Below are 14300 nucleotides of genomic sequence, written 5' to 3' on the forward strand. Positions count from 1 at the left end.
CACCTTGTTCCTTTACATGACTTTTAAAGTAGCCCCAGTTATTATACAAAATTGAAGTCATAATTTCTGCAATACCATTAGGTCCACGAAAGGTGGGGCCAGGAGACTTCAAAGTCTGTCTCCGATTTTTTTTTTTTTTTTTTTTTTAAAAGGAAAGCTCATGAGAGTAGGAAATGAAAATAAATATTCACACAACTCGGAACAGGGGATGGTGAAACATAAAGCTCCAGCCTGGCACAGGTGTCCAGCCAGTGAGGGTGGGGACACAGACTCATACGGCCCCCACAATCCCTCAGAAGTGCCACAGACAAGTAGGTGGCCTGAGACAGAGCCAGGCTCCGAATTCCGGGAGCTGTCTGGCTCATGTGCACCCCATGTGGTCCACAGTGCACGAGGATGCCCAACGTCACCAGTCCCGGTGCGGAACACAAGAATGCCCCATGGCATGAGCCCCCACTGCACAGCATAGCCCGAAGGTGCCAGCTCAGACTCCTACACACGCTGGTCACCAAGGCACTGCCCTCCAGGAAGGAGGACCCCAGAGGTCGTGGCAGGATGAGGTTCTGCTCTTCATCATCCCCGAGCAGAGGGGAAAGTCCCAGCAGACATTTGGGGAGCCTCTACACGTGGTTCTGGGACTCTGAGTGGAGGTTCAAAGATGTCCCCAGGTACTCCAGACTCAAACCTAAAAAAGACCCATTCTTCCAGATATGCCCAGACTGGAACCTATATAGGCCATCCTTCCTAGCTTTTCTCTGGAAAAGCAGGCTTAAAAGAGTATCAACTAAAAGGGGCCACCAGGAAGACAGAAGTCCTATCTTTAAAAAAAGAATTTTTTTTTTTTTTTAAAGAGGCACTGAGGCTCTGACCCATCTGAGCACAGAGTACATGCTTGGCAGCATCTGTCAGAGCAGAGCAAGTACACACATGCTCTCCATGCCCTGTGCTCCCAGCGCCCGTGCTCCCCGCACCCATGCGTCACACGCCCGTGCTCCCCACACCTGTGCACCGGGCATCCGTGCTCCCCACACCCGTTCTCCCTGCACCCGTCCTCTCCACGCCCATGCTCCCTACACCTATCTGTGCTCCCCATGCCTATGCTCCCTGCATCCATGCTCCCCGCACTGTGCTCCCTGTGCCCATGTCTGCTCCTCGAGCTCTCTTCCACTGGTTTCCTCTGTACATCCCTCTTGATAGTCACTGTCACCTCGAATCACCTGGCTAAATGGAGGTAAAGAAAAAGTCTAGAGTAGCACATTGGAGGACAGAGTGGAAGTGGCTATTTACCAAGCAGGGCTATGAGATGAGGGCATCTGATCCCCATTAATCCTGACGGTCAGTTGATTAGCCCTGTTCAACAGCTGGGGACACCAAGGTGTGGAAGGACGGGCTTGCTTACCCCAGACGATGCTGACAGTGTGGGCCCAGCCCAGTCCCACAGCCACCAGAAGGAGGCTCCTCACTGGGCAGGCGCGGAGGTGCAGCCCAGAGAATGCTTGGGACCCTGGCACAGACTCCTCAGGAAGGAAACAGAGAAAGGCCCACAGAGACTCAAGCAGCACAGAAGAAGGTCACCCACAAGTTAAAAATAGATGTTTGTGCTTTACCGTACCAGCGTGCTAAAAATCCAACCCGCTCACACGCACAGCCTGACGTGAGCCCGGCCTCCTGCAGCACTGGGCTAAGCGAGAGACGTACCTGCCTCTCTCCCGACAATAGCAGACTTGGCAGCTATTCTTCAATGTACTTGACACGCTTCCGTGAGGATTAAGCGACACTCTGTCGACACTGGCTAAGTTTAATCCTGACACAGCCAACCATCTAGATCTGCAGTGAACAAACAACTTACTTCGGATGATTCTGCCACTAACAAAGACCCTGAATCTCCTACCAAAGCTTAGTGACTCGACTTACCTTTCTGTTTTCATTTCAGGTACACTGGCCCGCATGATCTAATTTACCTGCTGATAATGCCTTGGAAAGACCACCAGGGGGCCCCACACCATTTTCAGCTTTAGAGGGATGTGAATTTCCCTTTGATGAGAAAGGTGATGGGAAAATAAAACAAGGATCCAAAACAGATGCCTGTGTGTTTCCTGGGAGTGATAAAGTTAGGAACTGCCTCTCTGTGTCAGGCAAGGGAGTAACAGAGACAATGGCACCAACTCCTGAGACAGAGGACCTGATGCATGGTGCAGCCACCGCCTGTGGCCAAGGAAATTCCAGGGAATGTAGACCCCAGTTGCATGGTACAGCCACCATGTGCGAACACAGAAATTCCAGGAATGCAGACCCTCAGTCACATGGTACAGCCACTATCTGCAGCCACAGAAATTCCAGAGAACGCAGACCCTCAGACACATGGTACAGCCACTATCTATGGCCATGGAAATTCCAAGGAATGCAGACCCTCAGTCACATGGTACAGCCACCACATATGGCCACGGAAATTCCGAGGAATGCATACCCCAGTTGCATGGTGCAGCCACAGCCTGCAGCCACAGAAATTCTGGAGAACGCAGACCCCAGTCGCATGGTACAGCCACCACCTATGGCCATGGAAATTCCAGGGAACAGAGACCTTCATTCCCGTGGTACAGCCACCACCTATGGCCACGGAAATTCAGGGGAACGCAGACCCTCAGTCACATGGTACAGCTACCACCTGTGGTCACAGAAATCCTGGGGAACACAGACTCCAGTCGCATGGTGCAGATACCACCTGTGGTCACAGAAATCCTGGGGAACACAGACTCCAGTCGCATGGTGCAGCCACCACCTGCAGTCACGGAAATTCCAGGGAATGCAGACCTCAGTCACATGGTACAGCTACCATCTATGGCCACAGAAATTCCAGGGAACATAGACACCAGTCGCATGGTGCAGCCACCACCTGTGGCCATGGAAATTCTGGGGAATGCAGGCCCCAGTCTCTAAAGTATGAACTTCACTGCAGTGAGTGTGGAAGAGTTTCTCTCTGGGCAGAGCTCAGTATCCAGAAGGGAAGTCGGCCCCAGGAATGCCTTCCTCCTCTTCAGAGCTCAGGGCCTAGGGCTGACACCCTTGGGAGGGGTCCTTGTTCAGCAATTGTGCCTGTGGAGGGTCCCCCAACACTCACCGTGCACCTCCTAGGAGCGGAGGCTACAACAGGGAGCCAGAGACCAAGCTCTGCTCAGACAACAGTGAGCTGATGGCCTTCCACTCTAAGTTCAACAGGGACCCAGGGACCAAGCTCTGCTCAGACAACAGTGAGTTGATGGCCTTCCACTCTAAGTTCAACAGGGACCCAGGTACCAAGCTCTGCTCAGACAACAGTGAGCAGATGGCCTTCCACTCTAAGTTCAACAGGGACCCAGGGACAAAGTTCTGCTGAGACAACAGTGAACTGATGGCCTTCCACTCTAAGTTCCAACTGCATGGAATGTGTATTCCATGAATGCTTGTTAAATGAATGATTCATATAAGGTCATCTGTGCTGACCTTTGCTGGTCTGCTGACTGTGAACTTCAGAGCATAGGCCTCATTCCTGGAGCAGCCAGCTCTTCCCAGAGCAACGGCCGCTGCAGGGCAAAGCCCAGAGCTTCTGTCCTGCAGCAACACACTCAGGACCCTGCGCTGGGCACGCTGGGGGCCTCTCCAGCAGAAGATCCCCAGCCCTGACCTTGCAATAACAGTGAACCCCAGAGGAGTCCCAAAGGCTCAAAATCAAGTAAACGTCCATTGTGATTTAACATATCAATTTTAGAAGAAAGGGCATATTGCCACCTCCCTCCTCAAACTAGGGACTATAAATCGATCCATCACCCTAACTGAGACTCTGCCTTAAATTCTGCTAAAACTGCCATCCAAACACGCAAATTTACATTAGTGTTAAGGGAAGAAAAAAAAAACTAAACCAAACACCTGTAAGAAACGGTCAAGTAACCTGTGATACATCAATCCAAAGATTAAACATGAAAACAATGAAGTAGCAAGATATTAAAAGAATATAAACTCTGTGTACATCATGGCCCAAGGTTCTAAAATTACACAGAGACAAAGACTGGAATGGAAGGGGGATATGTTTACAGATACATTTTTTAATTTTTAATTTTTAATATTACTTCTCTAATGTATGATTTGACTAACCAGATAATTCAGCAAAAAATAAAAAAATCAATTATGCCTATAGATAAATATGTAAAGAATCCTTCTCTTTGATGCCAATGGAATTAGTTTGGGTCTGACCTACAGTCTTCAATCTTTTAATTAGACACAAAAACCATCTTTCAAGCTGTTAGAAAAAAAAAAGAAAAAGATTGAAAACCAGGAGCCCAGAAGAAAAGGACTCGCTATGTATCACAGCGTCTCTCCACGCCTCTCCACCCTGGACAGTGCTCCCTCTTTCCCCATTTTCATACCTACTGCACAAAACACTTAGTAAAGAACTATCTCAATTCATGAGTCACACAGCACAAAGGGCCACTGTCGCTGCCAAACATATCCTGCAGCCCCAAAACGAAGAGGCAACTGGTTCCTTCCTTCCTCAGTGAAGGAAGAATGAGAGGCTGCTGGTTGTAATTTTAAATCTCACACCTCAATGTCTTAGCACTTTCCTGCTTTGTTGGTTTCCAGGGCTTATTAAAATTAACCCCCCCCCCCCCCCGCGGATATTGAAGAAAGAAAGCAGGACGGTTGTGCAGGCTTCCAAGAGGCAGAGCCCTCCTTCCGCGGCCACCTCTGTCTTTCTACCCACAGCAGCCGGGTTTACCAATTAGTCTCCCTTAAAGAGCAGTTTATGCTCATCGCGAACAAATGGATGCAATTGCTTCTTTTGAGATGCAGCAAGTTTTGGGCCCTCAGCAAAAAAAAAAAAAAAAAAAAAAAAGAAAGAAAGAAAGAAAGAAAGAAAGAAAGAAAGAAAGAAAGAAAGAAAGAAAGAAAGAAAGAAAGAAAGAAAAAACAGGGCACTGGCACAACAGTCATAACCTCTGCGTGGCACACACACAGAAGGAAAATTAAAGCCCTCGAGGCGGAGGCGTTCGGAAAGGGAAGGTGGAAGCAGGAAGGACACCCACAGGATAGAGTGGTCAGAAACAGACCACCTCACCAAAGGGCGCCTTAGACGTTCCAGAGGACAAAATGCCCCTCTTTCCAGGGTAAACACCCATTTGCCAAACTCAGCCAGTGACGGCAAGCAGGAGTTTGCTTTTTTTTTAAGGCGTCTGAGTAACAATGAGAAGAGCAAGAAATGAGCTTAATAATGGGACTGACAGGGCCCTGGGCTGGTGACTCAGCTGATGTGCACAGCATCAAAACCCAGTTCAGGACAGCACTACAACTCACCCCAGCAATCACTGCTTAAAAAATCAGTTATAAAAAAAGACGACCCATTTGAAAGCAGCCAGAGGAGGAAGACAGAGAGTGTCTCACAGAATCCAACCGCTTGTAGCCTCGGAACCATAACAAGAATATGAAACTAGCGGGTCCAGTGTGAGGCAGAACAGAGACGCCGTCAGGGCTCTCAGGAGGCTGAGCAGGAAGCGCATGGCTCAGGCCCTGCAACGCCCTAAGGGTGCCTGGAGCAGCCCACAGGCCTGTGTCCTTCGTGTGGGTTCACCTTCCTAGTTTCCTGGGTAAATTCAATGTACAGCATTTATTCGCCAAGAAAAGAACATTCAAATCAAACTACTGTCATAACTCTGAGGGGCTCTTAACACTCCAGTCCACATGTTCAAAAGCCCACAAATATCAGTGCTGCCACTGTGCAGGCAACAATGTTTTGGATGCATCATGCAGGTAACCAGTAACGATGTTTTCATGTTTTCCGTAGCCATCTCATTCAGGATACTAAAATGATCTGTGACGACTTGATACTTAGTTATCTGTGATTTTCAGATAGATTTAACAAGGCTACCTGGCCAAGAAGGCCTCACCCTCCTGAACCCGGGCACCGGTGCCCTTACGTGCACCCGGGGCCTGGGGAGCGAGTCTCCACCACCTCCCGCTCTTCAATGTTAAATGTCCTCCCGGCGCGCCCGCGTCGTGGGCCCAGGCTCGGCCCCCACTGGAGAGCCCTTTCCACATTACAGGACAGGGGAAGCCCAGAGCCCGCGCTGCGGCGCCGCTGACGTCCCAGAGTCCCCGCTTCCTGGTCCTTCCCGTCCGCGGAGGCTGGCGGGGAGGGCCTGGGACCCATTTTAGTTTTCGGTTTTGTTACGAGCCGGAAGGCGACAGCACATGCGAGCGCAGGAAACCCTTTTTTAAAATCTTCCAGCGGAAACGCGAGGGGCTGCCGGACCGCCTCGGAGACGCTAGGCGGGAACCCAGAGCACCCCGGCCATTTCCTGCTTTGCAGCAGCCGGGACCCTGCCCACGCCGCGCGGGGCCCGAGGCGACAGGAGGCCCACAGGCATCCGGCCGTTTCTTCCTCGACATGCTGGGGGGTGGCGTGGGGCGGAGTTGGGGGGCGGGGGCAACTTAAGAAGTGATCGCGCTGTACCCAGGATTCGGAGGGGAAGCCCGGCCCCATCCTACAGCTCAGAGGCAGAACGACCCCGGAAGGTGCTCCAGGCGACCCCCTCTACCAGGCTCAATTTAAAACATAAACCGGAGAGGGTGGAAAGCTCACTATTTTCCGGATGGAGGTTCCTACCGCCATGTCCCTTCCTCCTCCGCCCCACCCGGCAAGGACCCCGGGGTTGCCTTGCCGGCTCCCGCCGCCCCGCAGGTACCCCTGCCGCTCCCGGGCACGGGCTTCTCCCCAGTTCTTCCCATCGCTTCGCCGCTGTTCTCCCCAGTTCTTCCCATCGCTTCCCCACATTTCCCCGGGTCCTCCCATCGCTTCCCCCTCTTCTGCCCCATTCCCCCATCCCCTTCGCCCTGTTCTCCCCTTCTCCCTCTTCTCTCCTTCTCCGTCCGTCCCTCCCTCGCCGCCCGGAGCGGGGCGCGCACCTTGAGCATGTCCCCCGCTGGTCAGCACGCCGATGGCCTTGCCAGACCCGGAGAGGTGCTCCAGGAACTTCCGCAAGGAGCCCTTGGGGGCCCGGGAGTCGTCCGCGTCCAAGGCGAGGAGGCCGAGGGCAGCAGCTAGTCCGCGTGCGCAGCAGGAAATGGAGACGCTGCGGGGCGCGCCCGACTCGGAAACGCTGCCCCGCCCGCGCCCCCGCCCGGCCCTAGCGCCAAAGGGCCTTGACGGGCGGGGCCCAAGCGCACAGGAGGGGCTGCAGGGGTGGGGGCGCGGCTAGGGGCAGGGGCAGGGAAAGGGGCAGAGAAAGAGGCAGGGGCTGGCCGGGGGCGGGTGTGGGCAGGAGGACCTACGCGGGGGTCGTCGTAGGTGGCTGCCGCGCCAGCGGTGGGTGAAGTCGCGGAGGCGGGGGTAGCACCACAAGTGGGCGGGGTCCCTGCGGGTGGGGCCGCGTTGCTGGTGCGCTAGCCTCGCGGGTGGGTTGGAAGACTCTGGTTGGGGCCTTTAGAGATGCCCGGAGCGCCACAGGTGGGGGCAGGGGCAGCGACCGGGAGAGGGGAGACCGCAGGGGGGCGGGGTCACATCGTTCGCTGGGCGGGCCAAGGCAGGGCGGAATAGAACGCCGGGAGCATCTCCGGGTGGGGGGGCAAGGGAGACCGTGAGTGGGCGCGAACGCAGGGGCCGGTGGAAACCCCGCACTTGCGGGGAGCGCCGATGGCGGGGCGGGGTGGAATTGGGGCGCGGAGACCCCACCTGGACGCGGAGGCTCGCGGCAGGCCCGGTAGATCCAGCTGTTGTCAGCACCGAGCCCGGCCGTGCGCACAGCTTCTTGTTGGCTGCAGGATTCCTCCTGGGCCTGCGCTAGGAGCCTCTGCGCGAGGCTTCCTCGATCCCCGCCCCCAAGTTTTCTCTGCAGCCTGAGGTCGGGAAGGACGCCCGGAGAGTGGATCCTCCAGGTGGTGGGAAAAGCTGAGCGCGGCGAGCTTAGCTATGACAAAGCTGCGATTTCCCGGGTCCACGGGGTCTGTGGCGCTCCTGGGTCCCCAGCCCGTCCCGTGGGGAGAAGAATCCTTGGGGTGGGGGAGAGTGTCGGGGCGCTACCCTCAGAGACGCCTGGGCGCGCGAAAGTCAGAGTGGGACAGGAGGAGGCGCAACGGGACTGACCTGGCACGGAGGCGGGACGACCCTTCCTCCCTACGTACACTGTGCTGACCTCGGCTGACTTCACTGACCAACTCCACGTGCTGAAATACGCACATCCAAAGCACTGTGCCAGTTGCCCATCCACAGCTTAACAGCCTGGTGCCAGTTACCTGCGATGGGAGAGGGAGCAGCCCCCACAAAAGCACGGGTTTATGGGATCCCGGTTCCTTCAGTGCTCACCCCACGAAGAAGGGCTCCCAAACGGCCCCACTCGAGGGCTTTCCGGAGGATGGTCCTGCGCAGTGGGTGTTTGTTGAACAGATAGGAAACAACAAAAGAGACTAAGAAGAGGTTTGTTCTATGAACCCGGGAAAGTGAAGCAATCGCAAAGGAGAGTCTCACCAAAGGGCAATCCTGGGGAAAAGATGGAGAGGCATGGATTTTTCTTGGATGTGTGCCTCATCCTGGGCCTCATCCCGCTGAGCATCAAATATTCATTGCAAAAGAGGAAAAAAAAAATATGCTGCAGATAGTGCTGGATAGTCTAATCGCTCCCTTGGCCAGAATTAACAGCGAAATTCCTAACCCCTTGTGGTCCTCTGAATCACCTGTCCTATGCACACCCCCATTAAACCACTGAAGTCCAGTTTCTGGGAACTCAGCCAGGAAATGTGTATTTTTAAACAAACCACCTAGGTTGTCCTGATGAATGCAAAGTCAGAGAGCACTGCTCTCATGCAGTGAACCTGAGCATTATTCTATTAAATAAAAGGGAGAGGAGAATCCTGGCTGTCTTAAGGTGGCAGTTGAGTGGCCTTTGCCTTCTGGTGGGCAGAAGAGCAGACTGAGGCTCTAAGCACCTGTACCCACAGCTGGGCTCAGGATCTGTGCTGGAGAATAGAAGGGCTAATATAATTATTCATGCCTTTTTAGAACATGTTACATGTGGAGAAGGTGGGCCACACTGAATTTTATTTTAGCCAAATACCCGTTATCTCCTTATGCAATTGATATTTTTATATTGAACATTAGGGGATTGGTCATTTGTCATCAAATTGTCTGTAATACAGAAAATGATAGATATAACCTAACAGTTCAAATATGATGAGTTAAATAAATGATGGTAAAAATATGCGCTGCAATAATATTTAGTTGCTGTTACCACTACAAAGATATGTGTCTACTGACATGGAAATATGTTCAGGACATACAAATAAGTGAAAAGGCAGGCCTAGACACAGTGCGAGCCTGTGCATGCGTGCGTGTGTGTGTGTGTGTGTGTGAGTCTGCATACATATGTAAATGTTTCTGAGCATTTTATTTCCTTTCTTTTGCTTAGTATAGGCAATGCCATTTTTCTCTGCGATGAACAGGTATTGTTTAGGGAATAGAAATAGTTAATGAAAAACAATAAAATTTAGAGTGTCAAGACCCCCAAGGTTATGGATTATGTTCAAAAGTCTGTCTGTGTATAAGGGCTGGGACTGGGGTCATGGTGGTCACTGACGGTCCTCACACATCTGTTCTTATGAGTTTGGCCCATTGCTCAGTCAGTCAGGGAATTAACATATATTAATATATACCTGCAGCAAAGATGGAAAAGAATAGCTATGGCTTTTTTTTTTTTTTTTTTTTTTTTTTTTTTGAAAGTCATGTATGTCAATGTTGCTACAACTAGAGGTTTTTTTGTTTTTTTTTTTTTTTAACTTTGGCCTTAGCAATGAATCTTCTAATTCAAGAGGAAGATATTACATGCCGTGCTGACCATACAGCTTCCACCCAGTAGGACCTGAGGTGTGTGTATGTTCTTTATTGTCCCTTGACAGATTACTCCAAAGGCCCACACCAGCACACACTTATACCCCAGGAATGATTACTCCTTGGGCCAGGAGTTCAGGCAGGCTTCACTGGGCCCTCTGCCCCAGGGGCTCTCCAGGGCTGCAGCAGGTGTCTGCCTAGGGCTGCTGTGTCTTCTGAAGGCTCAGGCTCATCAGGGGAGGAGCTGCTTCCATGCTCACTTCTGTGTTGCTGGCAGGATTCTGTTGCTTGCAGGCTGTTGGACTGAAGGCCCCAGTCTCTCTGTGGCATCAGCTTCAGGTTGCCCTCTGCCCTGGGTGCGTGACTGGCTTTGCCAGAACTAGCACCTACCAAGAGCCAGGGGGAGAGTTCCAGTGGACAGAACCTCAGCTCCTCCCAATCCAATCTCAGGAGAGACCGCCATCTCTTTTGCCTGGTTCTATTCATCAGAAGTGAGCCACTGAGTCCAGCCCTCTTCTAGGGTCTGGCTGTGAACACTAGGGGCAGCGGACAAGGGGAGCCACTTGGGAGGGGAGGTGCTGCCTGGGACCTGCCTAGGACAAGGTGAAGGAGAACATGCATAGGGACAGCTGCCCTTCCCACTTCCCCTCAGTGTTGAGCGCAGGAGTTGCCGATGTGCCCTAAAGGAGTTCTGGCATCCCAGGAGGGAAGCAGCTCCCAGCCATGAGGACACCATGACCCAGTGCCCCAGCATGTGGAGCTGCACATTCCAGGGCTACCTGAGCTGCAGCCTCTTCCCCTTCTCTGCTGTCTCAGCCTGTGCATGGAGTGGGCATCTCAAATCTGCAGGGGCCAAACTGAGCTCAGGCCTCTGCACCCCCCACACAACCCCCCACCGCTCAGTCTTCCTCACCTCAGCTCCTGGTGACTCCATCCTCCCACGGGCTCAGGCTGAAGCCTTGCAGTGCTCCTCCACCCTGGCATCTAAGTCCCTCAGGAAAGTCCCTATTGGCTCTTCATTGCATCTGGAGCCACTGGGGCCAGGCCACCACCTTTGACCTGGACCGGAACAGGCTCCCTCCTCATCCCCTGCTCTGCCCCAACCTCCACCCCACCTCCATGTCTCGGGTGTCCTCAGCTTCAAAGTCAGGGTGCACCTATCAGGATGTAATTCAGGCATCTTCTCTGCTGACTCGGTGTCACAGACACCACACAAGCCACACTGGCCTGTCCTCTGGTCCCTTCAGATCCTGGTGCTGCCCAGAGGCCCATGCAGGCACCCGACAACCTCAGACCCAGTCTGCTTTTTCCTCAAACCAGGCCCTCCTCTCCCTACCGACTCTGCCCACTTTCCACAGGTCTGTCCTGCAAGGTCTCCTGCATGTTGAGGCCTCCCCAGATCACCCTCTTAGAAATTTTGGGCTCCATGCACACTCCTGTTCTCTCCCTGCTGCTCTTAAAACATCCTTGTCAGTGTCACACATGGGGCGTTTCACCTATCTGCTGGGCTTCTCGAAAGGTCCCCTGGCTGAACCCTGAATGCCGTGGATTCAGAGATCTTTGACTATTCCCTGCTGCAGTCCCAGGGCAACAGCAGAGCCCAGGACAGAGTGAACCTGTCATGGGTGCTGCTGAATGAATGAATGAAAGAGGGAGTGAGTGAGTGAGTGAAGGAGTAAATGAGTGAGTAAATGAGTGAATGGGTGAGTGAGTGAGTCAGTCAGTGAATGAGTGAGTGAGTGGATGAGGGAAGGAGAAATGAGTGAGTGAGTGGGTAAATGACTGAATGAGTGACCGTGAGTGAGTGAATGAATTGCCAAGGGAGTCAATGAGTGAATGAGTGAGTGAGTGAATGGGTGAGTGAATAAGTGAGTAAGTGAATGAATGAGTGTCTTAGTGAATGAGTGAGTGAATAAGCAAGTGAATAAGTGAGTGAATGAGTGAGTGACCGAGGGAATAAATGAGTGATGAGTGAGTGAGTGAATGAATGAGTGAGTGAGTGAATGAATGAGTGACTTAGTGAATGGGTGAGTGGGTGAATGAGTGAGTGAACAGATGAGTGGGTGAGTGAGTGAATGGGTGAGGGAAAGTGTGAGTGAATGAGTCAGTGAGCGAACAAGTGAATGAGGAAGTGAAGAAGTGAGTGAGTGAATGAACGAGTGAGTGAGTGAATGAGTCAATAAATGAGTGAGTGTGTGAGTAAAGGATGAGTGAATGAATGAGTGAAGAGGTGAATGAGTAAGTGAATGAGTGAATGATTTGAGTGAGTGAATGATTGAGTGAATGAATGAGGAAATGAGTGAGTGAGTGAATAAGTGCATGAATGAGTGAGTGAATGAGTGAATGGATGAGTGAGTGAAAGGGTGAGTTAGTGAATGACTGAGTGAGTGAATGAGGGAATGAATGAGTGAGTGAATGGGTGAGTGAATGAGTGAGTGAGTGAGTGAATGGGTCAGTGAATGAGTGAGTGCATGAGTAAATGAATGAGCAAGTGAGTAAAAGGGTGAGTGAATGAGTGAGTGAGCGAGTGAAGGAGTGAATGAGTGAATGAGTGAGTGAGTGAATGAGTTAATGAGTGAATGAATGAGTGAGTGAATGAGTGAGTGGGTCGCTCAGAGGAGATGAGGACAGGAGTTGCCCTCTGACTGCTACAGTAGACAGGAGCTGAAGGAGTCTGAAGGGTGGGATGTGCTCACTCGGTACATACACCCTGCTCCACACATCCCCAGAGAAACCTAGTCTCACCAGAGTGGTCGCTTGAGAATTATTAGTAACAACCTTTTTCCCAATATTTCATATATGCAGGATGATTTCTTACTTTCCTTGAAAATGCCAATCGTTTTTTGGACTTGGAATTCTCCACTGCTGGTCCACGCCACTGTATTCTCCCATAGGGGCATCCCTTGAGTTGGAGAAAGAGTCATTCCCAGGAATGGATAAAAGCCAGAAGGGCATCATCAGGTGGGGCACCTTCTCCTAACATCCTCCTCTTCCTGTCTGGGTTACCCTGAGTGACTTGGTTTGGAGGTCTACAAAATGTGGACATATCAAATTTAGATAAAAGCCTAAGCAGTTTAAGAGGTTGCAGTGCTAGCAGGAAGGTCTTTGGCTCCTGGCACCCTCCTCCCCTCCAGTCTCTGCTGGACCCAGGACTCTGACTCCACCTTCGGCCTTGGGGGTTTCCTCCCTTCCTTCCCAGCCACTGAGCTGCCTTGGGCTAATCTGCAACCGCAGAGGCGCAGCACTCCTCCTTTCCTCCTGCCTCTTCCTCTCTTCTCACTTTCCTTCTTCTTCTTTCAGGACTTTGGAAAGTCCAAGAATAAGCAAAACTGTAGACCAGAAAACGCTGCCTTGAGCCCATTCCCCTCCCAGCAGCTTCCCTTCAGACTCCTTGATCTTTAAAACTTATTTTGCTTCGTATCTAGATGCTAAACTTTATATAGAAAACAGGTGGAGTTGGTTTCTTGGCCGGGTACAGTGACTCACACCTATAACCCCAGCACTTTAGAGGCCAAGGCGGAATGATTGCTTGAGGTCACATGTTTGAGACTAGCCTGGGCAACACAGGGAGACCTCGTCTCTACAAAAATTCAAAAAAAAAAAATTGCCTGGAGCGATGGCACATCTGTAGTCCCAGGTACTTGGGAGGTGGAGGCAGGAGGATCACTTGAACTCAGGAGTTTGAAATAACAGTGAGCTATGATTATATCACTGCACTCCAGCTTGAGTAAGAGAGTGAGACACTCTCTCCTAAAAAAATAAAAATAAAAAGTGCTGGAGTCCATATCCAAGCCCACAGCCAATTGCGACATGTAGATCTTTTATTTTTATAATCCGCCTCTCTTGTCTAAGTGCCAAATGACACTTTCATTGTGTGCAACTACTTCCACTTTTGACTGGCTTCTCTTTCCTTATGTATTAAGAATCAGGTTGCATAGAGTTCTGAGAAAATAAAATAATAAATCAGCTGCGTGCCATGGCTCATGTCTATAATCTCAGCACTTTACGAGGCTGACACAAGGATTGCTTGAGACCAGGAGTTTGAGACCAGCTTTGGCCACATAACCAGATCCTGTCTCTACAAAAAATAAAAATAAAACGTTAGCAGGACATGGTGGCACACCTGTAGTCCCAGCTACTCAGGTGGTGGAGGCCTGAGGATTGGCTCGAGCCTAGGAGGTTGAGACTGCAGTGAGCCGTGATCATACCACTACACTTTGGCCTGAGTGACACAGTGCGACTCTATTTCTAAATAAATAAATAGTATAATATAATATAATATAATATAATATAATATAATATAATATAGTTTAAAAACAAATGGAAGCTTCCCAAGACTTTGATACAGAAACAGGTTGCCCTGAACCAATTAAAATTAATGTCCAAAAACTGGAAAGAAATGAAAGAAAGAAGTTGGATTATTTCTGTAAAGTATGAGGCCACTACAAGTTTT

The 14300-nt window shown here is 51.2% G+C and overlaps 1 protein-coding gene across 1 annotated transcript in view; it reads right to left on the reverse strand.

Annotated features, from left to right (window-relative positions):
• Positions 1-11230, reverse strand: part of LOC140711323 (uncharacterized) — a 65168-nt gene extending 53938 nt beyond the window's left edge. The window contains exons 1-3 of the mRNA XM_073014303.1: positions 11184-11230; positions 7300-7863; positions 6934-7169 (exon numbers count right to left, since the gene is read on the reverse strand). Of these exons, the coding sequence (XP_072870404.1) occupies positions 6934-7169; positions 7300-7863; positions 11184-11230 (847 nt within the window). The remainder of the gene's footprint in view (positions 1-6933; positions 7170-7299; positions 7864-11183) is intronic.
• Positions 11231-14300: the final 3070 nt, after the last annotated feature.

Source organism: Chlorocebus sabaeus, unplaced genomic scaffold (genome assembly GCF_047675955.1).
Source record: "Chlorocebus sabaeus isolate Y175 unplaced genomic scaffold, mChlSab1.0.hap1 unalloc_scaffold_620, whole genome shotgun sequence".
Taxonomy (NCBI): domain Eukaryota; kingdom Metazoa; phylum Chordata; class Mammalia; order Primates; family Cercopithecidae; genus Chlorocebus; species Chlorocebus sabaeus.